Source organism: Neophocaena asiaeorientalis, unplaced genomic scaffold (assembly GCF_003031525.2).
Source record: "Neophocaena asiaeorientalis asiaeorientalis breed wild unplaced genomic scaffold, Neophocaena_asiaeorientalis_V1.1 scaffold78, whole genome shotgun sequence".
In the NCBI taxonomy this organism is placed as follows: Eukaryota; Metazoa; Chordata; class Mammalia; order Artiodactyla; family Phocoenidae; genus Neophocaena; species Neophocaena asiaeorientalis.
In genome coordinates this window covers 15454087-15481756 of record NW_020175018.1, presented here as the reverse complement: position 1 = coordinate 15481756, position 27670 = coordinate 15454087, and the positions used below count along the sequence as shown (strand labels likewise).

The following is a 27670-nucleotide window of genomic DNA, read 5'->3' as shown; positions in this document are numbered from 1 at the left end:
CACAGAACCCCTGCAGTGCCCACGGTACCTGGTAGTCAGGGCCTGACACCCAGCTGTGAAGCTTCCTAGAAGGCGGCTGAGGTTCTGGCACCTTCCGGACGACACGGGTTCTGCCTCCTGTTTCGCCCCAGTCCTTTCCTTCCTCTTGGGTGCGCTTGGCGTCAGCACTGTCTGCAGAACTCACTGACAATTGCCGCTGCCTCCTGGGGTCCCAACTGTTCCTGGGACAAACCACACAGAGCGTTAGTTCTCCCAGTCGGCCCAAGCATGGTCTGGCCTCACTGGTCAGTTGGCTGTCTACATACCAATTTCCTTCATGAGAGCAGACCTACCCCGCACCCCCTCTATAGGTGAGAGGATATGCCCAGAGCACCAAAATCAGCACCAATGTTTACCAAGTCAGCCTTACACACACAGCTCCTGGCAGGATGCCTCACACCCATTACTTTATTTACTCCAAAAAAAAAAGTCTCTACTTCCCCCATGTTAAAGAGTTGGTAATTGAGTCTCCGACAGGTTGGGGAGCTGTTTTCACAAGGAAGAGCTAAGAGATTTGAGCCTAGGACTCCCACTGAAGGCCCTTCCCTTTACGCCACAGCTCCCGCCCCGTGCTTTGCATAAAGGAGTTGCTTAATAAATGCTCCTCGCAACAGCAAAAGAAGGCTCACTGGCTGATTCATGATAAAGAGCAGGAGGAACAAAGCAAAGCACACACAGCGTGGAAAAGGAGGAGAGAGATGCCCAGCGGAGGCTACGGGAAGGCTCGAACCGAAGGGAAGCTTGTGCAGTGCTCACCTTCACATGCCCCAGTGTAAACAAAGGCCCTGGGGCAAAACACGCATGTGCATCTACTCAGCACCTCTTCTTTAGTGGTGCCCACTAAACCCAGCAGGAGTGCAGAGGAAGGCAGGGAGTCAGACCTGGCTAATGTACATGTCTGCCCAGGTGCGCACGCACACACACACACACACACACACAAGCACGCACGCACGCACGGGAGGTGGAAGGGAGATGGGAGGGAGGTGGGGCGGGTGAGGATCGGGACACCACAGACTGGGCAACAACTGCTAGCGGCTCCGGACTGCAGTCAGAGGCAGGCGCCCACACGAAGCCTCCTGAGCCACCAGGAGAGATCAAGTCTGCAGAAGACAACTAAGGAACAGTGTGAGGGTGAGATGGAAGGAAGGACATGAGCTGGCCAGCCTCTCGATGGTGCAGCAAAGAAAGGATGTGGGTCCCAGTGGCCCCCAGAGACAATGAACAGGAAGGGATGGAACAGGAAAGTTTCAGGAACCCATCGTGGATGGGAAATAAAATGTCAAAGAAGACTGGGGAGCTTGTAGTAGGAGTCTCAACCAGCTCAGGGAACACACTGAGGTTGTGGCTGGTGGACTCAATTTGATGTGTCCTTGGTCGCAGCCAGTGGTGAACTGGGTCCAAAACCCAGGTCTAACTCTTTCAGATGAACATTCAATTCACATCAACTCCAAGAGACAAGAAGAGAGTGGCCTGCTGCTCCAATACATCTGCAAAACTTTGCTTGCCATTGATTTAAATTCTTGATCACGTCTCCTTCTGAGCTTAGTGTTCCAAAAACTGACCCACAGATATTTATTTCCCAAGTGCATCCAAAGCTTCAGTTGAAATCAAGCAACATTAAAATAAATTACAGAAGCCTCAATTCGTTAATTGTTTGTGTATCATCTGAGAGAGTGGCAGATCATTACCAGCTCCCTGCGCAAGAGGAGCTTTGAAGCGAAAGATGAAATAACAAAGACTTGCAGACCCAACTACATAAACATTCAATTACTGACAATAAAAGAGACAAAGGGAAAAATATTAAAGCACTAATATCTAAGCAATATAAAACAGTAATCACATTTTAACGGAAAGCAGAGTAAGTCTAACAGATAAATATACAAAGGAAACAGGCAATTTCACGCAAAAAGAAGCATTCTTGCCAGTACTGGGGCGGGGGGGAGCAAATTAAAGCAACCATAGGTGCTCTTTTAAAAGTACTAGCCAATACTACTGGTATCATGCTAAAAACTAGAGGGACTAGATTACAATGAAGTATTTTCCAAAAGGTGTTGCGAGTAAAAATCAGTCCAATGGAATGATCCAAAAAAAAAAAAAAAGATAGAAGAGATTAAAGTGGTCAAATAAGTTTAGGAAATATGGCATACCCGCCTCCCCCCAGATTCCCAGCACACGGCAGTATGCACACTCTAGGCTCTGGACAACCTTGGAACTATTTATTAATAAACAGTTAAGTGGAAAACAAAGTTTCCCAAATTTGCTTGGCCGGAGAAGCTTCCTGGGGCACTACACCCAAAGCAATCTATGGAACAAGCAGTCTGTAAGACACCCTTGGGAAAATACTGGCACAGTGGTTAAATCACTAGGACTCAGCCAGCCAGGCACGCCTGGGTGCAAATCCTGGCTCCATCTCTGAACAGCTGTCCTCAAAAGCTATGGCCCTCTCATCTGCAAATGGAAAGAGTATTTGCCCTTGTGAGGTTGCTGGGGTAACCAGGAAATGCACTTGGCATGGTGACAGGCACACGGCAGCACCACGAGCACGGGTGCATTTACATCCCGCTAAGGTCACGCTCCTTGGGAACGGAGCGATCAGCAGCACGGGGACACTTACCGCTTTGGCCTGCCGTCCTTCACAACTTCCTCCTCCTCATCATCATCGCTGAACTTCAACTTCTCCGAGTAGTCCACTTCTTCATGGAGGCCTGCAACAGGAGCACGGCCAGGGAAAGTGAGACAAAATGCGAGTCTCAGCAGTGCTGAGGTCGCCACTGGGGAGCTTCCTCCAGTCAGGAACTGCACCAACCCAGCTGGGTAAGGCACACCACCCAGCTGCCACCACCAGAACAAACACTGCGGATAAAAATGCAAGACAGGGCTTCCCTGGTGGCGCGGTGGTCGGGAATCTGCCTGCCAAGGCAGGGGACACGGTTTCGAGCCCTGGTCCGGGAAGATCCCACAGGCCACGGAGCAACTAAGCCCGTGCGCCATAACTACTGAGCCTGTGCTCTAGAGCCCGCAAGCCACAACTACTGAAGCCTGCGCGCCCGGAGCCCGTGCTCCGCAACAAGAGAAGCCACTGCAGTGAGAAGCCCGCGCACCGCAACAAAGAGCAGCCCCCGCTCGATGCAACTAGAGAAAGCCCGCGCGCAGTAACGAAGACCCGATGCAGCCAAAAATAAGTAAATAAATAATTTATTTAAAAAAAAAAAAAAATGAAGGACAGTGCTGGCTCTGGTAACAGCAAAGTAGCCTGGTTAGACTAACACCCCCTGGTTAGACTTAAGACAACAGCTCTTAAATCTAGACAAAATACTCTGCAAGTGTATTAGGAGGTGAGGAGAGTGGGCAAAAGCAGGCAGAAACCAGCCAGGAGGCCACCCTTGCAATACAGACACCTGAACAGTGAGCTTCGTGGGTGGCCGTTTTGCCCCAGGGCCCTCCCCTACCCAAGTGGCTCAGGTGGCAGAAAGTCACCATCAACTTATGAGTGGGTACACAAAATGCGGTAGAGCCATACAACGGAAGAGTACTTGGCCACTAAAAAAAGATGTTACAGGAGTTCAGACACACGCTGCAACACGATGATCCTTGAAAACATCATGCTAAGTGACAGAGCCAGGTGTGAAAAGCCACGTATTCTACTGTGTGATTCCATGGATATGAAACGTCTAGAACAAGCAAATCCACAGAGACAGAAGGTAGATGGGCGTTTGCCGAAGGGTGTGCGTGGAGGGCAGGTGGTAACTGGGAGTGACTCTGCTGATGGGTATATGGGTGTCTTCCGTGGGAGACAGAAATGCTCTGGAATCAGACAGGGAGGATGACTGCACAGACCTGTTAATATACGAAAAATATCTTAATTTTAGACTTTATAAGGGTAAATTTTACGTAATATGATAATCTGTCAAGTGAATTATATCGTTAAAAAAAGGAGACGACGACAAAAAGCCCAATCCAATCAAAAGGCGAGTTAGATTTGATGATAAAGCAAGTGCAATTACATGCTGTTTCCCAGAGCATCACTTTATATACAAACACAAGTGGGTTAAAGGGAATGGATGGAAAATATACACCATGACAACAATAATTTAAGTCCGAGCAATGATACTACTAACATAGGACAAAACAGGCTCCAAGACGAGACGTGTTACGAGAGATAAAAAAGGATATTTGAAAATGATATAAAGGGACAATACGTCAGAATCATAATAAAAATGATAAATGTGCATAACAGCTTCAAAATAAATGAAGCAAAACTGACAGAATTAAAGGGAGAAATAGATAAATCCACAATTATAGTAGAGAGTTTAACACCTCACTTTCAGTAACTGGTAGAACTAGACAAAAATGTAAGTATATAAGATCTGAACAACACTACCAACCCCCTTGACTACACTGATATTTACAGAATGTGATATCCAACTGACAGAACACACATTCTTTTCCAATGCACTTGGAATATTCACCAAGATAGGCCATATATCTTGGTCATAAAACAAGTCTTAATAAGTTGGAAAGAACTGAAGTCATAAAGAATATGGTCTCTTGACTACAATGGAATTAAATGAGGACTCTAGAAAGCTCCAATTAAAACGATTGGTGAACTAGAAAACAATCAAACAATGGAGAAAACTAAAGCCAAAAGCCGTCTCTTTGTAAAGATTAAACTACTAAGCCTTTGGCAGAAGTGAACAAGAAAAAGAGAAAAAATACAAAGTAGGTAATTATCAGGAATGAAAAAGGGTGATACCTGTATCACTACAGACCCTACAGACATCAGAAAAAACAAAAAAGGAATATTATCAACAACTTTACACCACCAAGTTCAACTCAAAAGAAAGGAACAAATCCCTTGAAAATCACAACTTATGAAATACTGACACAGAAACATCGGAAATCTGAGCAGCCCTATAACTAATCAAAGAAGTTAAATTTATTATCACAAATGTCTTTAGAAAGAAAATTCCAGGGCCAATCGGTCTCACTGGCGAATTTTATCAAGCATTTATGAAAAAACTAATACCAATCTAACAGAAACTCTTTCAGAAAGTAGAGAAGGAAGGAACATTTTCCAACACATCTTATGAGCCCAGCAAAACCTGATACCAAAACCCAAGGGCGATATTAAAAGAAAATTACAGACCAATATCCGCCATGAACACAGGCACCAAGAATCCTAAGAAAATATCAGTAAATTGAATCTAGACGTAGGTGGAATTTATTCTAGGGATGCAAGGTTGGTTAGCATTAAAAAAATAAATCAGGGGGACTTCCCCGGTAGTCCAGTGGTTAAGAATCCCCCTTCCAATACAGGGGATGCAGGTCTGATCCCTGGTTGGGGAACTGAGATCCCACGTGCCACGGGGCAACTAAGCCCGTGTGCCACGACTGAGCCTGTGCTCTACAGCCCGCAAGCCACAACTACTGAGCCCGCGTGCCACAACTACTGAAGCCCACGATCCTAGAGTCCATGCTCTGCAACAAGAGAAGCCACCACAATGAGAAGCCCGCCCACCACGATAAAGAGTAGCCCCCACTCGCCGCCACTAGAGAAAGCCTGCGCAGCCATAAATAAATAAATGTATCAAAAAAAATCAGCAAACTAGAAATAGAAAGGAATCTCCACAATCTGATAAAGAACATCTCCAAGAACCTTACAACTATCATCATATTTAATGGTGAAACACTAAACACTTTCTCCCTAAGATCAGGAATACAGAACTTGAATACAGCGTTGTACTGGAAGTACTACACTACAACAAGGCAAGAAAAAGAAAAGGCATTTAATCTGTCCCTATTTATAGGCAACATGATGGTTTATGCAGAAAATTCTAAGAAATCAACAAGAGCTAGTAAAACTAATGAATGCATTCAGCAAACTGTCTGGTACAAGGTCCACACACAAAAATCAACTCTATGTATGTCTATATAATAGCATCAAACACTAAAAACAAAACTTTTCTTTTTTTTTAAAACCAGTACCATTTACAATAGCGTCAAGAAACATAAAATACTCAGGAATAAACATAACAAAGATGTTCAAGACCTCTATACTGAAAACTATAAAACACTGTTGACAGACATGAAAGCCCTAATAGAGAAAGTTTCACCAAGTTACTGGACAAGAGATTCAAAATTAAGATTTCATTTATCCAGAAATAAATTCAACACAATCTTAATCACAATGCCTGCAGGCTTTTAAAATACTGACCGGTTGATTCTAAATTTACATGAGAATGAAAAGAACTTAGAATAGTCAAATAATCTTTTTTTTTTTTTTTTTGCGATACGCGGGCCTCTCACTGTTGTGGCCTCTCCCATTGCGGAGCCCAGGCTCCGACGTGCAGGCTCAGTGGCCATGGCTCAGGGGCCCAGCCACTCCGCGGCATGTGGGATCTTCCCGGACCGGGGCACGAACCCGTGTCCCCTGCATCGGCAGGCGGACTCTCAACCACTGCGCCACCAGGGAAGCCCTCAAATAATCTTAAACATGAACAAAGCTGGAGAACTTACACCACTGAATTTAGAACTTACTATAAAGCTACAGCGTGCTATTGGCATAAGGATGAATAAACAGATCAACAAACAGGGTCCAGAAATAGACCCACACTTATACGATCAACTGATTGTTGGCAAAGGTGTCAAAGCAACTCAACAGGGAAAGAAAAGTCTTATCACAAACGGTGCAGAACAATCAGACAGCCCAATGTATTAAAATGAACCCCGACCCCATCCTACACCATATACAAATTAATACAACACGGTCACAGATCCAAAAATAAGTGTTAAAACTATAAAACATAAGGGAGTACCTTTGCCACCAAGGAGAGACAGATTTTTTTATAAAGGACACAAAAGTAAAAACCATAAATTTGTAAGTTAAACTTCATCAAAACTGAAAACTTCTGCTCATCAAAACGCAGTGCTAAAAAATGAACAGACAAGGCAGGCAGCTGGAAAAGATATCTGTGAAATGTTAAGTCTCCAAGGACTTGTATCCGAACACACACACACACAGACACACAAAGACACCAGTAGGCAAATCGACATGAAAACGTGTTTACCATCATTAGTCATCAGCAAGATGAAAGTTAAAAGCACAACGAGATACTGCTACACACCCACTAGAATGGCTAAAAATAAGAAGACTCACATCAAAGTGTTGTGAGGACGCAGAGCAACTAAATTCTCAAAATCGAGGCTGGGAATGGCATCACCAACCACCATGGAAAAAAGCTTGGGTGCTTCTTATAAAACTAACCACACACCTACCCTTTAATTCAACAATTCCACTCCTAGATATTTACCCAAGAGAAATGAACATATTATTCATAATGGAACTTTTTTTTTTTTTTTGGTATGCAGGCCTCTCACCGCTGTGGCCTCTCCCGTTGCGGAGCACAGGCTCCGGATGCGCAGGCTCAGTGGCCATGGCTCACGGGCCCAGCCGCTCTGCGGCATGTGGGATCTTCCCGGACCGGGGGCCGAACCCGTGTCCCCTGCATCGGCAGGCGGACTCCCGACCACTGCGCCACCAGGGAAGCCCCATAATGGAACTTTTGAATGGGTAAACAAATTATAGTATTTGAACAAATTATAGTATTTGATACAATGAAATATACCTCAGTAATTAAAAGCAACTATCGATATACATAACATGAATGAATCTCACAAACGTCACAGGAGAAGGAAAACTGTAGGACTCCATTCGTTTGCAGTTAAGATTCATCGTAAGACAGGGAGGCCTTGGGCGAGTCTTGGACACAGGCCGGGAGGGAGACTGGCTAGGGAGGGGCTGGGTGGTGAGGAAAGTGCTCTGTATCGTGACTCGGCTGTGCTACTCAAGCATATACATACATCTGTCAAAACTGTAAAATTAAATGTGTGCCTTTCAATGCCGTTAAAGTTTACTTGAAAACAAACAATCCAAAAGAATTTTAAAAGAAAATAATCAGGTTGGGGGGTGGGGTCGGGTGAAGATGAGAATGCAGAATGTCGGCATTTGCTGAAATGCTGAAACTCGGTGACAGGGAGCTACCTGGGGTTCATTACACTCGTTTGTTTTAACTTTTCCATTATACAAAGTCTTTTTCCCCCCTCTAAGAACAAGACCAAAGACAAAAGAAGACATGGCTCTGTCAGGAAGCAACTGCTCGTCTGAGTGCCAACCAACAAGGATCTCTTCACGGCACCGAGGCTGTTCCCGGCCCCATGTTTTCATTCCAACTTGCCGAGGAAAACAGTGGACTTGGTGTCAGAGGACTTCCAACCTTGGTAAGCAGACACAGACCGCAGTCCTCCCCTCCTAAACCCTCAGCTGTGAGCCCACCAGCAAACACCCCCACCCACCTGCCCAGCCGTCATCAGCATCGGTGTCCAGGTCGTCAAGGCCCCGCAGGTTCTCCGCGTTGATGATGGTGGGCCTCGGCGCCCGTTCCACCAGCTGCCTCAGTGGACGGATCGGGCGAGTCATTCCCAGCCTGTTTTCTTTTCTGATGAGAGAGAGAAGGGTAAAGATGCTGGACTCGTGTCAAGTATACACACGGAAGCAAACCCAAATACTTTTCCAAAACTAAATCCTACACTGCAAAGGTTCACGTGTGCCCTTAATATTAAAACCGTCTCCTTTTTAAAGAACACACAGTGAACAAATACATCCTTGAAAGAAGTTCTGCTTCATTCTGCAGTTTTATATGCTCAGGCTAATGTCTAGGGTAGCAGCAATAAACACATGCCAAATCTTCACCTGCCAGGAACCTGAAATCTCTTGTCCTGCCCCAGCCTTCTCACACACCCTGGGTCTTGAGCTGGTTTCTCTGAGGTCTCCGGAAGACAAAGCACTTTCATATGTAAGCCCACTATCTTTTCCAATATCACCAAGCAGGCTAATTTCCACATACGTGACTATAATGCAATAGCCTTACCCGTCTTGGTCATTCATCTGGAACTGTCTAAAAGGAACACGGGGTTCAAGACGGAGCTGGGGAAGGGGAAAAGATCCTCGTTCCACTGTACCCTGGTTCTCTGATGACTGTGGCGAACACATCTGAAACATAACATTAACGAACAGGGTTTTCTGGTAATGACCCAGATTCTAAGTTCCACTTGCATTAAAATTTGTTTTGGAAAATGGAAAATGGGAAAAAGAAACAGGAAAGTCTTGGGGCTTCCCAATTAATCCTACCAATCACCATCTCCCCCATTTCTTTCCTGCTGTCAGTATGCAAATCTGGGGACCTGTGTCTTGGGGAATATACCTGCCTCTCCTTCTTCTAAAGAGCTAAGGCTAAGATAACATCCACATCACCAGGGCAAGAAGCCAGAGCCCCTTAAGATTTGAAAAGGAGGAGAGAAAATGCAAAAGTAATGGAAGCCTCCAAAGTAGGGTATCAGGGCAAAGAAACTGGGAGGGAGAACCCAAGGTGGACATTCAACCACGTGAAGTAGGTTCTGCTGGACGTGAACAATCGGACCTCATGGGGAAAAAAATGCACACTCCGAAGACTTACAAAAGCAGGAAGCATGTCATGGTATGTAGGTGGGTGGTATACATTCCCCATGAACTGTGAAGCCCCTTTTCGGACAGGCTGAGCCGGGCGGAGAGAGGGGTCCTTAGAATCGCTGGTACATGACGAGGAGGGGGCTCCGTCTCCTGCACTCGAGTTCCTGCTGCCCAGCTCAGTTGGGGAGGCGCTCAGAGACGTGGCAGAAATTATGTTTCGCCCACCGCCCTCCCTCCAGCTTGTCACATCTGGAAATTGAAAGGGGGCAAAAGGGGAGAGGAAAGAGGAGGGGGAGGAGGGATTGTATGAGGTTCTGAAGGTCAAGGGACCCCCCTCACTCACCAAAAAATTTAAAAAAAATAAAAAAAACAAAAGTGAAGAATCGAGTCGATTGGTCAAGTCTGTCAGGGAAGGTGGGGGGCAGACACCTGGCCAATGAATATGAACTTGCTGAGGGAGTCTGACTGTCAGAGAAACACAAAATAAGGTCCACTCAGAGAGAATGCAAGTGTCAACGAGACGTGGTCTTCATCGACTCTCAGAAACTACACAACCTCAGACCTGACACTCCAAAGAAACCAAGACGGCCCCAATGAAAGCAGCCTTGGGTCATTTCTTCCACAATCATGCTGACCCCAACAGGACCAGCACTGTGCCCAGCGCTGGACTGGACTTTAGAACCAGAGAGAGTTCCGGACGCGTGTTCAAGCTCCACTCACCAGTGGCACCTCTAGTCAGAGACTCCCCAGCTGTGAAGTAAAGCAGAGCTGCTCTCCCCTCTCCGAGAGGGGGCTGGAAGGGTCTGGGGCCCTACCCACCGGGCCTCGCCCCACCTGCTCTGGCAGCGGCCTGTGGGGCCCTCCCACAGGTCACAGATTGAAACCTGCCAACCCCCTCTGACCATCTTTTTAAGACGAGGCTTTCCACTGCAAATGTAGCAAAGCCTGGTGGAATTCAGAGGCCAACGAGGAATCAGATGAGCCAAAAAGACTCCTCTTTCCAGTCAACTTGTAGTTAGGAGTTGAAACAGGTCCCTGAGTACCTGACCCCTAAGAGAATGGAACCCAGGACCAGAGCCACAAAGTCACAGACTGCTCCCAGCTCTTCAGGTACCTCGTGCATGATCTTGGCCAAGCCCTGGTCACCCCTCAGGCCATCTGCTTCGTCACCTTCTCAAACGAGGAGATGGGAGTGATCCCAGAAGCTGCTTCTAGTTCTAAACGGTTATAATCCTATAGCAGCTCATCTTAATTAATCCCAGAAAGTTAAAGTTCCTGGCCTAAGGAATTTGATTATGTATTTGGAGCAGCCAAAATACCCCAGCATAGGCCGCTGAAAAGGCCGTATGTTTTATGAGAGCTGCACAGTGATTGTTTCATTTATAGGGTATCTGTTCTCACGGTGGGATACCTTGGGGATTAATGAAAACAAGCAGATAAAAGTCCCTCATATTTCAAAACCTGATCAACTCCCCGCCCCAAGGGCTACTTCAGAATCCGTGATTAGAACAGATGGAAAATCCCTTTCCTAAATAACACCTTGAATACTAACCACCCAAGACCATGAAGAAAAAAATAGTACCAGTAAGAATTGCTACACAATCCTGCTGACCCCTTGGCCAGACCCCAGATGAGGGGTCGTGGAGGCTAGTGCTGGGCCGGCTACTCAACCAGGGGAACGTGTTAAAAAAAAAAAAACAGATTCTAATTTGGCTGGGGATGGGCGAGGGATGGAAATCAAGACTTTTTAACAAACGCCTGAAGTGATTCTGACAGGATTCAGCCAAGTTTGGGAGCCACTGATTAGAAAACAAGCTCCTGAATCGGGAATCAAGTTAATTGACCCTTGGTCTCTCTGTCCTTGCCGTGACCACCCAGGTACAGCAGAACTAACATCTGATGACTGCTGGGAAGGCGGACAGGCCTGGCCTGACCCAAAGGACAAGAAAGGAGGAGTGACCTCCAGCCCAGCCCAGGGAATAAGTCCAGCAGACGCATGGATCAGGTACAGGATCAACGGTCGTGCTTTCCGGGCAGGGAACCTGGCTCCTCGAGAAACAGCATGCTTCTAAGAGGGCAGAAAGACAAGGGGAAATTCTGCTGTTCCCGTGGGTGCCCAGACAGGGGCTGCAGTTCACTTACTCTGAGGGCGGAGGCTTGGTCCTGGCCCATACGACAGATCTAAGACGCCCTTTTCTTTGCCAGCCTTGTCCTGCCCTCCAGCTGCTTTCAGCGTCGGAAATTCCTCGGGAGAGAAGGATAATAGTCGGCTTGAGGCCCTTAAACCTGTCAAGAGAGTTGGGAAGACGTATGGAGCAAGTGAGATGGGCATCAACACTTCTCTGCTTTAACAACGGCACACGCTGGCAGCCACGCTGCCCTGAAGGGAGCTCCTTCCTGGGGTGCTGTCTGCGCTGGCCTTCTGTGCCCGCAGAGTGGCACTAGGGTTCCCTGACAAAGGGAGGCTGCCCGCAGACCGCACCAGGTCCCTTGCCAGCCACCCTGCAGGAGCTGGTCACAAAGGGCAGGGGGTAAGGTATGGCAGCGGTTCCAGCCCAGATCCTTCCCTCCCACTCCTGGAAGAAGGCAGTAAGGTCCTTCCAGTGGCCCTGGGGGGCGGATAAGCACGGTCTTTGGTGAAATCAGCCCAGTGAAGCCAACTGCTTTTGGGCGGAGGTAATGCCCTGGCCCCCAACGCCTCCACCCTAGATTTACACCCTCACCCTAGATTTACGCCTCTTCGTTTGTCCACTCCAGTTTACTATTTTCTACAGAGATCCTCAAGCCCTACAAGACCAAACATTTCACTCTTGCAATCTGGAAACAACTTCTTTGTTCTTTCATTCGTTCCCCTACACTATGAACTCTGCAGAGAAGAAGCCTTTTCTTAACTTCGTTCTAATCACTCACAGCACTTAGCACCGGGAACCTGCAATCGTCTTTTCAATGAATAGATAATAATAAACGATGCATTTTAGGGTCTAGAGTGGGATTTGGTCCCTCTCCTGGAATACACAGCACATGTCCAGCACCACACAAACTTAATAACAGCAATATCACACAGTAAAATGTCCAACTGTGACACGCTTTGATCCCTAGACAATACAGCCAAATCTGTCCCTAGGTACCGCTGACCTGAGGACCTGCTCACTCAGGCAGACTTTGCCGGAAAGAGGCAGCAGGGATTAGTGCAGATGCACGAGGCGGTGATTCATCCACCATCCCACTTAGTAAAAAGGTCCAGGGTCAAATGAACGTGCCGGGGGGATAACTGGACACATTATTAACCAATGATTAACCTGAGAGATAATCGCCAAGTGTCGCAAAGGAGCACTACTGCTCACATAGTTGCTTCATTATGTTAAAAGGTCATTGGCAAGAATGAAATACAAAGTCTTGCTTTTAAAATATGGTAGAGGGACTTCCCTGGCGGTTCAGTGGTTAAGACTCCACGCTTCCACTGTAGGGGGAGCGGGTTCCATCCCTGGTCGGGGAACTAAAATCCTGCATGCCGTGCATCGCGGCCAAAAGAAAAGAAAAAAAGTAGATAGTCTGAAGTTAAAAACAACAACAACAACAGCAGCAGCAAATGCCTAGTACTTTTTTTCTGCCTCAACAGTCATGAAGGTATTATTCTAATCATGAATTAAACTTACCCTCTACAGATAAAAAAGATAAAGTGAAGAACTCAAAATCTCAAACCAAAGTAGTAGTATTCCTAAGGTCTGAACACCCTGTAATGTTCACCCACCAATCCCTCCTACCATCTGTTCTCTGCCATGAGAAACTGAGGCAGTGAAATCAGGGGCTTCTTCTGAGGCCCCAGATGGAGCCGCCGGTGGCGCTCTGGCAGCAGAGCCCACGAGCCGTGTGCCTCTGGCCTCTGCCTGAACCACACAAGCAGGCCTCCTGGGCCTGATCCAAGTGAAACAGACCAAACGACCACCTTCTACGTGGAGAGAGTCTGTCAACTCAGGAAGAACCCTTCTGAGTTCCAAAGAGTCATGAAGATGTTTGCGGGCCACACCCCCAAATCCCCACAGCCCTGGTGGCATCCCGGGCTTGTGACCCCGGCATAGGAGGGGAACCAGAAGCCGGGTTCCCGCCCCGGCCCCACCTGGTCAGCACGTGTCTGTTCTCTCCTCTTGGGCTGCTGGGCTCTGCCGTCTCCCAGATGAGCTATCACATGTTTACAGAGTATTTTACTGTGTTTTAGGATTATTTTCTAAATCAAGTTTTCTTTTGATAGGTAATACAATCAAAAGGTTCAAAGGTAAAAAGCCTTAAAAGCGCGTAAACAGAAGCCTACCTCCTACCCTCGTGCCCCATCTGCCTACTTCAAAGACCCTCACAAAACAGGTAGTCTTCTGTTTTGTTCCTTCTCTCCCTTCCTCTTATGTTTCCTTCCAGAGATTTTTTTTTAATGCGCATACAACATTTTTAGAAGCGTACTTTCCCTCTCCCCAGTTGTTTGCACAAATGGTAATATACTCTGCGTACTATTCCACACTTTTTTTCACTTAAGAATATGTCCTGGAGATCTTGCCAGATCGGTAGAAAACTGCTTTTTTTCCTTACAGCCAAGCAGTATTTCATTAAAGTACCATCCTTTGACGTACATTTCAAGGGACTGTGTCCAATCTTTTGCTATTACAAGGTTGCAATGAATAATCTCGTGCATGTCATTTCACACAGCTGTAAGTATCATCTACAGGGTGATTTCCTCCAAGTGGAACCTCCAGGTCAAAGGGTATTCGTGCTGGTGTGTGACAGGCAGTGCCAATTTACACTAGTTTTTTTTAGTCTCTGTAAGTTCTTGTTAAATTAAAATGAATATTCCATTTACTTAAGGAAATTCCAGCCTTATGGAAATGAAGGCTATAGAAAGCAAAGAACCACTGTTAACAGGCCAGTGAATCATCTCCGTCATGCCTCTGTGAAGACCTTGCTTCCGGTCTGCAGTGCCTTGTTGCATCCCCGCCCCACCTGGCCCCGCTCACCCTCCAGGCTGGGGCAGCCAGCTGAGCTCCCCCTGCCCTTTCTCCTCTAGGCGAGCTGCGGCTCCAAAGCCCCCGGCACACCTTCGGGCTGAGGAAGGGGTGGGCCTTCAACCGCACAGCGACCGGAGGCCAGAGGGACCCGTCCTTGGGGCATCGGAGTGGCAGGGGTGTGTGGGGAAGGTGGCACACGGAGCTGGTTTTCTACTCTAAGCCATAAAACGTAAAGTCTGGCCAGGCCTTGGCCGGCAGGGATACGCAGAAGACAGAGGGCAGTGCCGGGACAGGAGCCAAGGGTAAAAAAGGCAGCCCGTGCTGGTTTACAGAAAAAAAAACTGCGGTGTAGCCACTCACACCACCGTCCCTCTCCATCCAGCTCGGGGCGCCGCCCAGCGTGCTAGAAATACGCACGCCTACACTGGGAAACCAGGAGAGTTCATGTAGAAGAATCTGGGTTTTTGGCTCCTCTCAAGAACACCCGTGGACCCTGGGCCCACATTCTCAAAGGGCTCCAGATGCTGGAGGGGAGCCAGATTTCCCTCCGCCCCGGCGCCCCTCAGCCATGCCACTCGGGGGCCGCTCTGCTCTGGGCCTGCCTTGGAGCCATTTCAGTCTGTTGCTCGGCATTCACTTAAAACTCGCGATGCTTTCCCCTTCCACTCACCCCACATCGTCCCTGTGCTGAACCACTGCCGCCGTCTGAGTCCCTGTGTCAGGCAGGACACCAATGGTAACAAATACCACGCAACCTCCGCACGCTCTGGTGTCACTGCCCAAAAGCAACCAGTTCCCGAGGCTGCTGATATACAAACCCAGGTACAAAGCCAGCGCCCCGTAGGCAACACCTCCTCCCCGGGGTCCGGTGACTCGCTCCAATAGCAGCTCAGCCGACAACGGAGCCCAGGGCCAGCGCCCGGTCTCCTCCGCACACCTTGGGAGGGCTGTCCTTAGCAATAATGTTCAGCGAAAGCAAAGAGCTGACGTGCTCTGCCGATTCAGCACTTCCGCCACCGGGGCAAAGGCAGTAACTCGCTCAGGGAGGAGAGTCCACAAAGCTGCAAGCCGAAGACTGCCTGGACAGAACTGGAGCAGCCCAGAAAAGGCACACCTCCCTCCCACCCGCCCACCGCAACGCCACACACACACTTACCACCTTCGTGTCCTGCTGGCTTTCCATTCAGCTGTGCCCATGACTTTGGTCCACCTGGCGCTGAATTTGTATTCTGAAAGAAGGAAGACAATGAGAACAGGGTCTGCGGTCCACTCCCTGAGCAAGTCAGAACAAGGTGCCCTCGGATCCTCACCTTAGGTCCAGACCCTACACTGATGTACCCACCACCACCAGCGGGGTAAGGTCCAACCATGCGGGCCTTCCACGCAGCCTCCCACTCGGGCAACAGCCCAGGGTCAGGACCCACGGCCACATGACAGACGAGAGGCAGGCCGGAGGGCAAGCGGCCAGCTCAGGGTCCCACGGCAGAGCCAGCGGTGCGCTCGGAACATGCTGCCAGGCTGCCTCTCATGCCCACACAGAGCTACTCTGTCTTGCTCCAGGGACAAGACCAAACCCAATTCTAGTGTGTCTGAAAAACTGGGTGGCACCGCTAACAGGACAGGCGCGCGGGAAAGCTCACATGCCTGATGAGTCGCTGGCCAGGCGGCGGCACCACTTTCCACAATTACTGCCGTGCCACGAGGCACCGCTCCCCAGGTGCGAGGCCTTCCGCCTCCACTCATGTGGGCCTGCCCGGCTCGGCTCACCTCTGCTGAAAGCTCACCGCACGCCAGGCATGGTGCTAGGCACACCTGGGTCACTTGGGTTAGACACCCAGCTAGTGAGGCAGGACCAGGACTTGTCCCCACCCTGCCCGCGCCCAAAGCCCCTTCAGGTCCCCAACCACTGAACTCGGCTGTCTTCCCAACAACGTGCTACTTAACAGCCGAGGGCGAAGATACACAGACCCAAGCTGACGCAGCATGACGTCCCATCACTTACTGGACTAGATCCCGGATGAACCGTTACCCCTTCCCATCCTCCCCCTGCCACTGCCACCACACACACTCAGGGCAGACAGCTGTCTCTCTTGCCTTCGATGCAGAGCTGAGTAGGTGCAATAACGCATGTATTTATCACAGACTTGCCCTGAGTGCTTGACCTGAGTGGCCTGGAACGCCCAGGTCCCCGTGCAGACCACACAAGGGAAATGCCAGCACCGTGACAGGGGCAGGGCAGCCCCTGCTGGGGTTCAACAGCCCCTGAGGGAAGAGCGAGGCTCCAGACCAGCAGGAAGCAGAGGGGCCCCAGGGCACTGCCTTCCCACAGCCTCCGGCTTGGGGTCTGCAGCCAAGCCTGAAGCCACAGGGACGGCCCCCGCCCTCACCCACCGAAGGCACTGAACCGGAAGAGAAGGCCTAGGGGCCACGAAGGGGTTACTAACACTGTGGCAAATCTCACCCCAAAGCTGGGAACCACCGGGGGTCTCCTCCCAACACCGTCCCCGCACGAGAGGAGAGCTGGTAAGCGCCAGGCGGAGGGCCCGCGTGCCAGCTCCAGGACAGGGCCCAACCCGACCGCAGTCCCCGCGGCACCCGTGCTCCACAGGTGCCCAAGCCGCACGCAGGCCCGGCCCAGGTCTGTTCGTCTCTAAGCTTGGAAGGTGAGTCTGACGCAGAGCCAGGGCTGTAGAAACAACCAGGGCTCCTTAATCACACTCAGCTTCGAATTCTGGGAAACAGATACGAACTCCACACTACATGCTCTGACGGCTCAGCAGGTCCCAGTGGATTTAGGCCAATGAACATGCAGTCTCGCATGAATGTGGATTTCTTCTTGCTTCTCCTTTAATTTCAAAGCACAGTTCAGTGTTGGGTAGGGAGGGTGTCCCTCTGGTAAAGCCATAAGCTTTCCCCACAGATGGGGATGGCACCTCGGTCCTTCTACTGCCCAGGCAGCAATGCAAACTGAGTCATTCTTTCAAGGGAGCCAGTGAACGCCTGGTATCTGTCTAGATTTTTTCCGGTCTTCTAAAAGATTCAGACACCTCGCCTAGATTTCCAGCTACCAGATACCGGCCTCTGTACCCACAGACAGACACCAGTGGGCCAAGTAGGATATGAGCTCTTGATTAAATCGTGACTCTGTTTAGAGGCGTATGAAGTGCAGCGACAAGTAAAGGATCACAGCTCGGTATTTCCCGCAGCATGCTCTGAGAGACACTAGTCTCTAGAGACATTCGACGAAAAGGTTTCCAAAGACAAATACATTTCGGGACCGCTGTCCATGATGTCCTTTTCTTGGAGACTCACAGGACACATGAGCATACTGAAGACACCGAGAGAAAGTACGACATTAAGAAAACCAAGTGAAGGAGCTGGCTTCATTTTGTTTTCCAAACTCACCAGACCACTGAACCTTCTGTAGCCTAACATTTGCTGTCTCCTTATGACACCTGCTTCTGGGGAGACACTGCGGGGGGCCCGATCTAGCCTGTAGCTGCCCGAGTGACTCACCTCAAGCTAAGGCAACTGGAATCAAATTAGGCGTCTATATTCTATTCTGCATCTGGGGTCTTTCCCAAGAGTCACTCATCAGGTTTGCCTCTGGAATGAGCAGGTCACGCAGAGCCACGCTTCTCAGCGATAGCTCCCATTGGTCCCCAGCGCCAGGGAGCTCAGAGGCGCCGACGCCTAGGCAAGCATCGGGACCGGGTCCCCAGCACCTACCTCCTGACTGATCGACTGTGTCGGTTTCTGCAAATTGGAGACAGATTTCTGCAAACCCGGCTGCGGCAGCAACTCCGGCGGCTGAGAGGCCGTCGCACTGGAACTAGACAGAGGCGGGACACACACAGGAATTAGACAGGCACCACCATGCCCACACGGTCCCTCCACATTCCCGAGAGACACGGCTGCTCGCTGGCTGGGAGCAAGACCGCCTCTGGCCAATAAAAATACCTTCCCCGGCAGACTCCTAGGCTGGCCAAGGCAACGAGAAACTGGACCACGTGTGAGGTCTGCTCACCGACACCTGATAGGACAGGCCAGCCCTCTGCCTTTCCGCAGAGCCTTCTGTCTGTGAAGGCTGAAAGCTCACGGCCAACAAAGAAGTGATGGAGGATCTGTCACGAGGGAGACTGCGTCGGGGCAGGGAATGGGCTCTGAGCTCCCGCCCCTCACTCCTGACCAAGAGCTCACAGCTCCTCAGGGGCTGATCTCTTTGAAGCATGAGCAGATTTTTTTTTTTAAACCTTCTCTTGGCTTATAAAAGAAATATATGCTCATGATAAAAATAAATAAATACATATAACACAGAATTTGTCACAATCTCATCCTCCAGAGAGAAACTCAAGCAGATTTTTCTACGTATATTAGCATAGCATTTTGTAACACAAGTAGGGTAACACCATACATACAGTCCAGCAACTCGTGTTTTACTCAATGCCCTTGACATCTTTTCGTGACAACACACATGGATCTACTGCTTTCTTTTAATGACACAGTACAGGTGGATGGGCCTCAATGTGCCAACCTCCAATTTTTCTTCTATTACAGATAAAACTGCAACGAGCATTTCTGTGTACACATCTTGGCACACTTGTGTGAACGCAGTTCAGGAGTCTAAGTTCTTAGAAGTGGGACAGCTGGATCAAAAGACGTTTTAAAGTTTAAAAGATACCGTGGAGCTACCCTCCAGCAAAGGTGCGTCTGTCGATCTATACCCCACAAGTCATATTCTGAGAGCAATAAGAAAGGGTTCTGAAGGAAGATTTCTGCCAACTTGCAGCCTTCCAGCCACTCGTTCTGTTCAACCTTCCACGCGACGAGCTTCAAGGAGGACAGCAATCCCCTGGCCAGAATCCACCCAATGCCGGTGGCTCAGCTGAAGCCAAATTCTACACACATCCAAGGCTTACGCAACCGAGTAACTCACCACCTGTGATTATTACACAATGAAGGCCACTGACCCTCCTCTCTCACATCACCTTCTACCTGAAATAGATGCTTCCAGGTGGTGTCACTTCTGTGGTCTCCAAACACTGAGTCCCAGCAGGTGTGGCCCCCCTACTCGGCCACCTCCCCGACAGCCTCGTGAGGATGTGGCCCAGGGGAGGCAGAGAAGCAGCGCCGGGGTCTGCTGCCCCCGCCAACACTCACTCTTCACCTCTGGCTGGCAAACATGCTTCAGCACACTGGCCTCGTTGAAGATGCCCGACACTTTCAATGCCACTGGTGCATAAGGCCGGATAAAAGGAGGCAGCAAGGCTTTGTCCTCTCTCTCTAGAACTTTCAGTAGCAGAGGCATTTCAACGCTTACGCTGAGCTGTTTGCAGCGTCTACACCTGAACAGAATGAGGACATCCGCCACGTACCGCCTCTGTGCCAGGCCCTGTGCTAAATACGAGACTTGGGCAAATCTCATCCACTTCCTGTAGCCACCCCCGGAACCAGGTGTTATTTGTACTTCACAGGAGGACAACGATGCTCAGAAGCCAAATAAACCAGGCCCCATAAACGGCCTGGCTGGAAACCACACACATCTGTCCAGTTCTAAAAGTCACACTATACCGTCAATCAGGATGATCCCTAAGCCAACGGTTAGGAAATGTCTTAAAATTTCAGTTATTACTGATCATGTGACCGAATTATTGGCTCACTCTCTACATATTGTCTGAAGTAACTACAGAAGTTTTACAAAAGCTATTGGCCACTTCCAATTAGAGAAAAGGACCCTGGTTGGCAGGCTGTGCTCTGGGCCACTTTTACTTTCTGGGTCCTGAGTATCAGTCAGCAGCCAGACCACAAGGGAGACACAGGGCAAGAGAGGGTATGAGGCTGGACTGCTCTGTTTTCACGGCCAACCCCAGCAGCAGGGCTCTGCCTGCCAGCCTCAGAGAGGCCCCGTCCTTCCCCAAACCCCTCCCAGCGCAAACCCCAGTCCTCTTCCCTGGACACCCTACCGCTGGCTGGAACGCAGCCGGGCCACAGGCCACGGGCCACGGAAGGAGGAACGAAGGCTCAGGCGGCACACTCGTACTGTCAGCGCCACCACACAACATCCCTCTAATGATCTCTGTGCCAGATCCCGGGCCTCCTAAGGCTCCCGTAAGTGCTGTGCCGGCAGAGGGTGGGCCTGCAGGGAGGCTGCGCGCTGACCCCGAGTGCCTGGACTGGGGTGGCTGTCCTCGTAACTGAGTCCTACAGAGCATGTGCAGGCACCTGTGCGGGGCCCTGCTGCCCCAACAGCTGGGACGGCTCCACCTTCTCCACCTGGGGCCCAGCACCCAGGGACCCCAACCAGGTGAAGCGCTCAGCTCTCCCCACAGTGGCTCCTCTGGGAAAGGTGAGCCCTTCTTAACAAGGCACAGGGGACACTGGTCACCAGGGAAAGGCAGCTCACAGAAACACTGTTGCATCGGCTCCCAGAGCCAGGAAAAAATGAAGGCAGGGAGCAAGAAACTGCTAAGTAGCAGGAGTCGGGGGTGAAAGAAGCTTCCTTTGGAACCTGCCCAGTTCTCTAGAGCTGCCCCCTGCAGGAGGAGAGGGGGCCGGCCATGGACGCAGCTCCAGCTCCCGGCCCTCCGCCCGCCCCTCTGCTCTCACCTCTTTGGGTCTTGCTGATCCTGCTTGTTTGCCCATCCCGTCCCGTCCTTGGGTACTATAACGATGTTGGGGTCGTTTCCTTTGTTTTCAGACTTCAAGCTTGGCAGGTTTGCAGGCGGTGGCATACGCCGGGCTGTGGCAACTTTCCCAAGACTCTGTAAGCCATGTCTAGGAATAACTGCGTGGAGGGAGAGGTGGAAAGAGATGTTGCACAGAAAGTCATGGAAGGAAAGATGCCGGGTTCATTCAGCTGCTCTTCCAAACTCTAGAGGATAATGACAGAGGCAACCAAACAAAAAACAAGGGACAGACCCGCCACGCAAACACACGAAAAGTGCTTGGTGGTCACTTGTAGTCAGTCCTTTTACAAGCCCTTCACCGAGGACTTCAGAGACACAGGAGCTGCTGAAGTCTGTGCGGAGGCTTCCAGTTTGCTCGTGGGCAGAAGGCTCAGGGCGTTTAGGACACGGGGGAGGGGCCAGGCCTAGAAACCTCCATCCCACAGAATGACTAGCCCTGTGCAGAGGGGAGACTGCTCTGGCCTCGTTACAGCAGGACTGAAGGGACAGCCTCGCCTAGACCCAAGCCAAGCCTGAGCAGGGCCCCCAGCATTCATAAAATCCTCAAGGGGTGTGGACAGAATCAACAGGAACGTTCCCCGCCAGGCTCCGGAATATCAGAACCATGAAACCTAAAGGGGTAACTAGTGCAAATTAAATTCCATTCTGCCCATCGGGCTCAAAATATCCATGGCTTCAATAAGATAAGACAGATGAGGAAATAATCCTAGTACAGCAGAGTCAGGATGTTCCAGGCTCTGAAATCATACATCAACCAGGAGCAGAGGGTGACGTGTTTCCCCTGAACTACAGGATGACCATCACGTGCCCAGAAGACGGGTCTGCGTGGACCATTCCTGTCTGACCAGACAGGGGACTCTAGGTTTTCCTGATCCTTGACCTGGAGCTTCTCGCTTAAGGGAAAGCATAAGGAACTGGCCTCCAACCCCCTCTTACCTGAGGATCTGATCGAGTCTACTGATTTTCCTTTATACTTATCAAACAGGCTGAGAGTCGAATACTTGCTTTTCCCATCCTTGCCCTTGGTTATTTGCCCCAAACGATCGGACATTGCGATGAAATGTCATCTAGTAAGGAAATTTTTCTCGGCACCGCTCCCGATCTGCCTTTGAAGTGGGGGGGAAAAAAAACAAAACGAGTGTTAATCCACCAGAACCTCTGATCCAGTGGACGGAATCCTTTAGGGATCACGGACCTCCTTGAAGATCTGAAGAACGCTTTGGACGGACTCTGTCCCTAGAAAGATGCCCTTAGCGCGCACGGGCAGCCTTGCTCACATTTAAAGAGCAACGCTAAGAACTCTCCCTGCCTGAAAAGCAGCTGACTCTATCACTCACCAACCACACTGAGATGTAAACTTCTACACACTGAGTCCGCTCCCTGAGTCAAGGACAGCTCCGCAAGGTGGAAAAACAAATGCTCGCCCCTTGTAGCACATCCACGTCACATCGAAAATAAGGTCGTCCTTATGGAAGGCTACTGTCCATTTCAAGGATGAGCAAACCCAAACCAAAGGGAAGCACAGTCAGGAAATCACCCAGGAACAGCCGGGTGCAGGTACCTTTCAAACTAAAGGACCAGCACCCAGAGGGAAACACCTGCTCAGGCCACAAGAGCAGGGCTCTCTGAGGTGTAGACGGGGCAAACAGAGAACAGGCCTCCTGGTGCAGAGCCCCCGCAGCTTCACTGTCCACTCCTGCCTTCCACTCAGAGAACATCTTGAAAAACCGACCAAGGAAGAAGCTTCTCCCCTCTGCCACCTTCTAACTTTCTACAGGCTCCTCTAGGAGCACTTTCCTCATTCACTTCCTCGCTCATCCATTTCACTACTCAGTAAGGCCACGTGCCAGCTCCAGTGCCTTTTATTCCACCCTCACCCTTGGCCTCACTGGCTCTAAACTTGACCGTGGAAAACTAAAACTTGTACAAGTGACCATTACCTCCCATTAGAATTAATGTATGGAAAAGAAAGCTAAAGCATCAGTTTGGGCATGTCGGTAAAATGACAAGACGGAGGTAACTGTGAAAACATCCATGACTCATAACAGGCACTTGGTGTAGCTGCAGCAGGAAGGTCTGCCATTTCATCCTATTCTGAAGCCACGCCGGCCAGAAGAGCACATCCAGTGAGCTGGGTACATCCATCCTTCCATTCATTTCACATGAAACCTGATACTCAAGACCCGCTGGTCACTGTCTCAGGTACAGGAATAGATAAGCACGCAATCTGTATCCGGAAACACTCAGGCACCTCAATGGATGCCTAGGGGTGAGCACCGTGAGCTGCATAGGATGTGCAGGGGTCACCTACCAGGTGCAGCTACAGCCAGCCAAGGGAGAGGCTCACGTGCAGCACCCAATCCCCAGGAAGCGAACCACACTGCAGTGTCCAGGAGACAGGGCTCCATGAACAAACAAACCAGCAGAAACGCTCAGGTGCTCGCCAAGTTTACACGTCAGAGCACTCGATGCCAGCCACCCTCCCCAGTGCCGGCCTCACGTACCAGGAGCAAGGAACGGCGATGACAGGGAGGGAAACCAGCCCAAAGTGTCCAAATTCGAGTTCTGATGCCAAGGGTTCCAGGACACACCCCTTTATCTTTAAATCTCCCTCCCCGAAGTTGGATCCAGTGAGTTTCTGCCGAAGTCAGAACTAGTAATAACCTCCCCTGGCTGCTTCCCCCAGACTAGGCTGAGAGCCCCTCCTCCAGGAAAGGGACTGTATCGTGTTTGTGTCAGACCAGTAATGAATAGGCTTTCAAATGGAAAACAACCTGAAATTCTCCATTAAGACTAGATGAGATCTTAATTTTAGACACTTGTCATATCAAACCAACAGAAAAGATCACTGGGGTAGGAACATGAATCCCTCCCAATACACATGGGCACACACACATTCCACTGTGAACAAAAGCCCTTGAGACTGCCACCAAGGTGACGGCCACACGTGGCCCCATCCTGCACAGCTCAGTCTAAAACAGGGGTTGGCAAACACCAGTCAGGGTCCCAGCCAATGGCCTGTTTTGTAAGGCCCTCAAGCTAAAAATTTTTTTACATTTTTCACACTTGTTTTAAAGAAACAAAAAATATGCAACAGGACAAGTGGCCTGCAAACTTGCTGACTCTGGGTCTAAAAGGAAAAGGCTTAAATAAGCACTTTTGAAGGTCTCCAGGTGGGAAATGTGTGGCGCAGCCTGAGAGGGCAGCCCTGAAGAGGCCCTACAGCTCCAGCGGGGGGTCCAAGGAGGGGTCCCAGCAGAGGGATGGAGTCTTTTATTCATCCATAGGAGACCATTCCACGGGCTATAAATGGGATACTGAGGGACTCCTGGCACTCTTTACAAACTAGTGTGACCTGCTGAATAACAAAAACGTTGACGTCCTAATTCCCAGAACCCGTGAATATGTCCCCTTCTCAGGCAAAGGTGTGATGAAATTAAGGATATTGAGCTGGGGAGATTATCCTGGATTATCTGGGTGGGCTCAAGGTAATCACAAGGGTCCTTACAGGAGGGAGGCAGGAGGGTCAGACCCTAAGCGGTTGACAGCAGTAGCACAGGCTGGAGGGGTGCTCTTTAAAGTTGGAAGAGGGCCACGAGCAGAGGGATGCAGGCCGCCTCTTAGAAGCTGGAAAAGGCCAGGGAACGGATTCTCCCCCAGAGCGTCCCCTAGAAGGAGCACAGCCCAGCCGACACCTCAATTTCAGCCCAGCAAGATTCATTTCAGACTTCTGACCTCCACAACTCGGAGAGAACACATCTGTGCTGTTTTCAGCCACGAGATTTGTGGTAATTTGTCACAGCGACCACAGGAAACTATTACAATCGCTTATTCAACACGTTTTTACTAGGCAGGCACTGTCATGTGCCCAAGCCCTGAGCTGGGACTGGGATACAGCAGAGGATAAAATGGACACAAGCTCCACCCAAAGTCCAGCCTACAGAGATGACAGGACTCACCCACGGTCACACAGCCGATTAATAAGAAGCACGTTCCAGAATCTCTCACTTCAGCACAATGATGGAAAATGCTAACTTACAGCTACCTCTCTGCTGTCTCTGACCACAACTTTCACCTGACCACTGAACCTACAAACACTTCTGAACAAAGCCAGTGATGCCTTCTTCCCAGCCACACATCTTGCAGGACTACAGATGCCGCATCATTCATTTAAATCCAGATAACTAGTTCTTTACTAAATTAAAAACCAAACCAACAAAGAGAAATAAAAATTATTCACCAGACATCCTGGGCCGTCAAATTGCTACATTAAATCTTAACATGCTTGATTTTTTAAAAATTTATTTATTGTATTTATTTATTTTTGGCTGCGTTGGGTGTCTGCTGCTGCGTGCAGGCTTTCTCTAGCTGCAGCGAGCAGGGGCTACTCTTTGCTGCGGTGCGCGGGCTTCTCACTGCAGTGGCTTCTTTTGTTGCAGAACGCAGGCTCTAAGCACGTAGGCTTCAGTAGTTGTGGCACGTGGGCTCAGTAGTTGTGGCTCACGGGCTCCAGAGTGCAAGCTCAGTAGTTGTGGCGCACGGTCTTAGTTGCTCTGCGGCATGTGGGATCTTCCCGGACCAGGGCTTGAACCCGTGTCCCCTGCACTGGCAGGCGGATTCTTAACCACTGAGCCACCAGGGAAGCCCAACATGCTTGATTTTAAAAAACCAAATGTCTTATAATTCTGAAACTTGACCAGAAAAAGTCTTGTTTCTATAGATACTACTAGAAAGTCTTCTTAAAATCTGTTAATCCAGGCTTCCCTTGTGGCGCAGTGGTTGAGAGTCCGCCTGCCGATGCAGGGGACACGGGTTCGTGCCCCGGTCCAGGAAGATCCCACATGCTGCAGAGCGGCTTGGCCCGTGAGCCATGGCCGCTGGGCCTGCACGTCCAGAGCCTGTGCTCCACAACGGGAGAGGCCACAGCAGGAGAGGCCCGCGTACTGCAAAAAAAAAAAAAAAAAATCTGTTAATCCACGGGAATGTAAATTGGTGTAGCCACTATGGAAGACTGTATCGAGATTCCTCAAAAATTAAGAACAGAACTACCATATGAGCTGGCAATCCCACTTCTGGAAATTTATGCAAAGAATATGAAATACTAATTTGAAGAGCTACATGCACCCCTATGTTCATCGCAGTATTATTTACAATAGCCTAATGGATGAATGAAGAAGATGTGGTATATACACACAATGGAATACTATTCAGCCATAAAAAAAGATGAAACTTTGCCATTTGTGACATGGATGAACCTTGAGGGTATTATGCTAAGTGAAATAAGTCAGACATAGAAAGACAAATACTGTATGATTTCAACTCATATGTGGAATATAAAAAACCAAACCAACAAACAAAAAAAATAAATGAACAGACCAAAGCAAACAAAGAACAGAGCAATGGTTAGCAGAAAGGAAGGGGTGGGGAGAGGGCGAAATGGGCAAAGGGGATCAACGTATGGTGACAGACAGAGACTAAACGGTGGTGAGCACGCACTGGGGCATACGGAAGTAGGAATACAAGGTTGCACACATGAAACATATAATGTTATAAACCAATGTTACCTCAATAAAAAATAAATCTTAAAAAAAAAGCCTGTCAGTCCAAACTTCTGCCAGTTCACTGATACAAACCGATCTTTCTCTGATTCTGTACTTCCTGGGCCCATGGGCAGAGGTTAGAGTAGACAAAGAGAGCTCTCAGTGGGTCTTCCTGGTGACACCACGCTTCTCCGAACTGACCAGTCCCCACACTCACCCTCAGGGAGCACTAGGAGACCGGAGCCTGACTGTACCCCCGCTTCCCACATCCCAGAAAACAATAAAGAAAACCCTGGCTAAGGGGCACTAAGAGGTATTAGCTGGTCAACAACTGTTGCTTGAACTATGTCCTCTAAATAAATTCAGCCATTCAGCAAACACTTATTGAGCACCTACTATGTTTAGGGAATATGCTTTCTATTCCTTTTGACAAGAGCCCCTCCGTGAAGCCAAAACAGGGAACACACTGGACTAACGTCTGCAACTAAACCCATACGTGCACTTTTTGGAGGGACCCTTCTCCCAGTTTTTAACCAAGTTTTGCACCTGCTGGGCACACTACTGGCCTCTCTAGACCTCAGTTTCCCCACCTACAGAACTGAGGGGCCAAGACAAGATTTCACAAATGCCAGCGGGTTCTAAAATCAAACATGTCAATGTAAACAAAAAAAGATAAAAAAAAAAAACCCATGTCAATGTTAATAACCCACAGCCATGGAATTACACGATTTATTGTCAAAGCAGCCATGTCTTACCACACATCGGGACTGGATTCTGTATTTCTATAGAAATCTGGGGTGCTAACAGGCAACGCTACTGAGCCACCATTGCTACGGAGACAACACCTGTGGGGAGGGGGTCTGATAGTTGTCCACTGCAACGCTCCACAGTCAGACTGCACAGATGAAC

General features: G+C 49.5%; 1 protein-coding gene across 1 annotated transcript in view; it reads right to left on the bottom strand.

The window, feature by feature from the left end:
- PRRC2B (proline rich coiled-coil 2B) overlaps positions 1-25585 on the bottom strand; it is a 62936-nt gene extending 37351 nt beyond the window's left edge. The window contains exons 1-11 of the mRNA XM_024762221.1: positions 25462-25585; positions 22158-22327; positions 21142-21319; positions 18265-18367; positions 15692-15764; positions 11687-11830; positions 9552-9793; positions 8967-9088; positions 8392-8534; positions 2654-2744; positions 29-221 (exon numbers count right to left, since the gene is read on the bottom strand). Of these exons, the coding sequence (XP_024617989.1) occupies positions 29-221; positions 2654-2744; positions 8392-8534; positions 8967-9088; positions 9552-9793; positions 11687-11830; positions 15692-15764; positions 18265-18367; positions 21142-21319; positions 22158-22272 (1404 nt within the window). The 5' untranslated portion in view covers positions 22273-22327; positions 25462-25585. The remainder of the gene's footprint in view (positions 1-28; positions 222-2653; positions 2745-8391; positions 8535-8966; positions 9089-9551; positions 9794-11686; positions 11831-15691; positions 15765-18264; positions 18368-21141; positions 21320-22157; positions 22328-25461) is intronic.
- Between the last annotated feature and the right edge of the window lie 2085 nt (positions 25586-27670).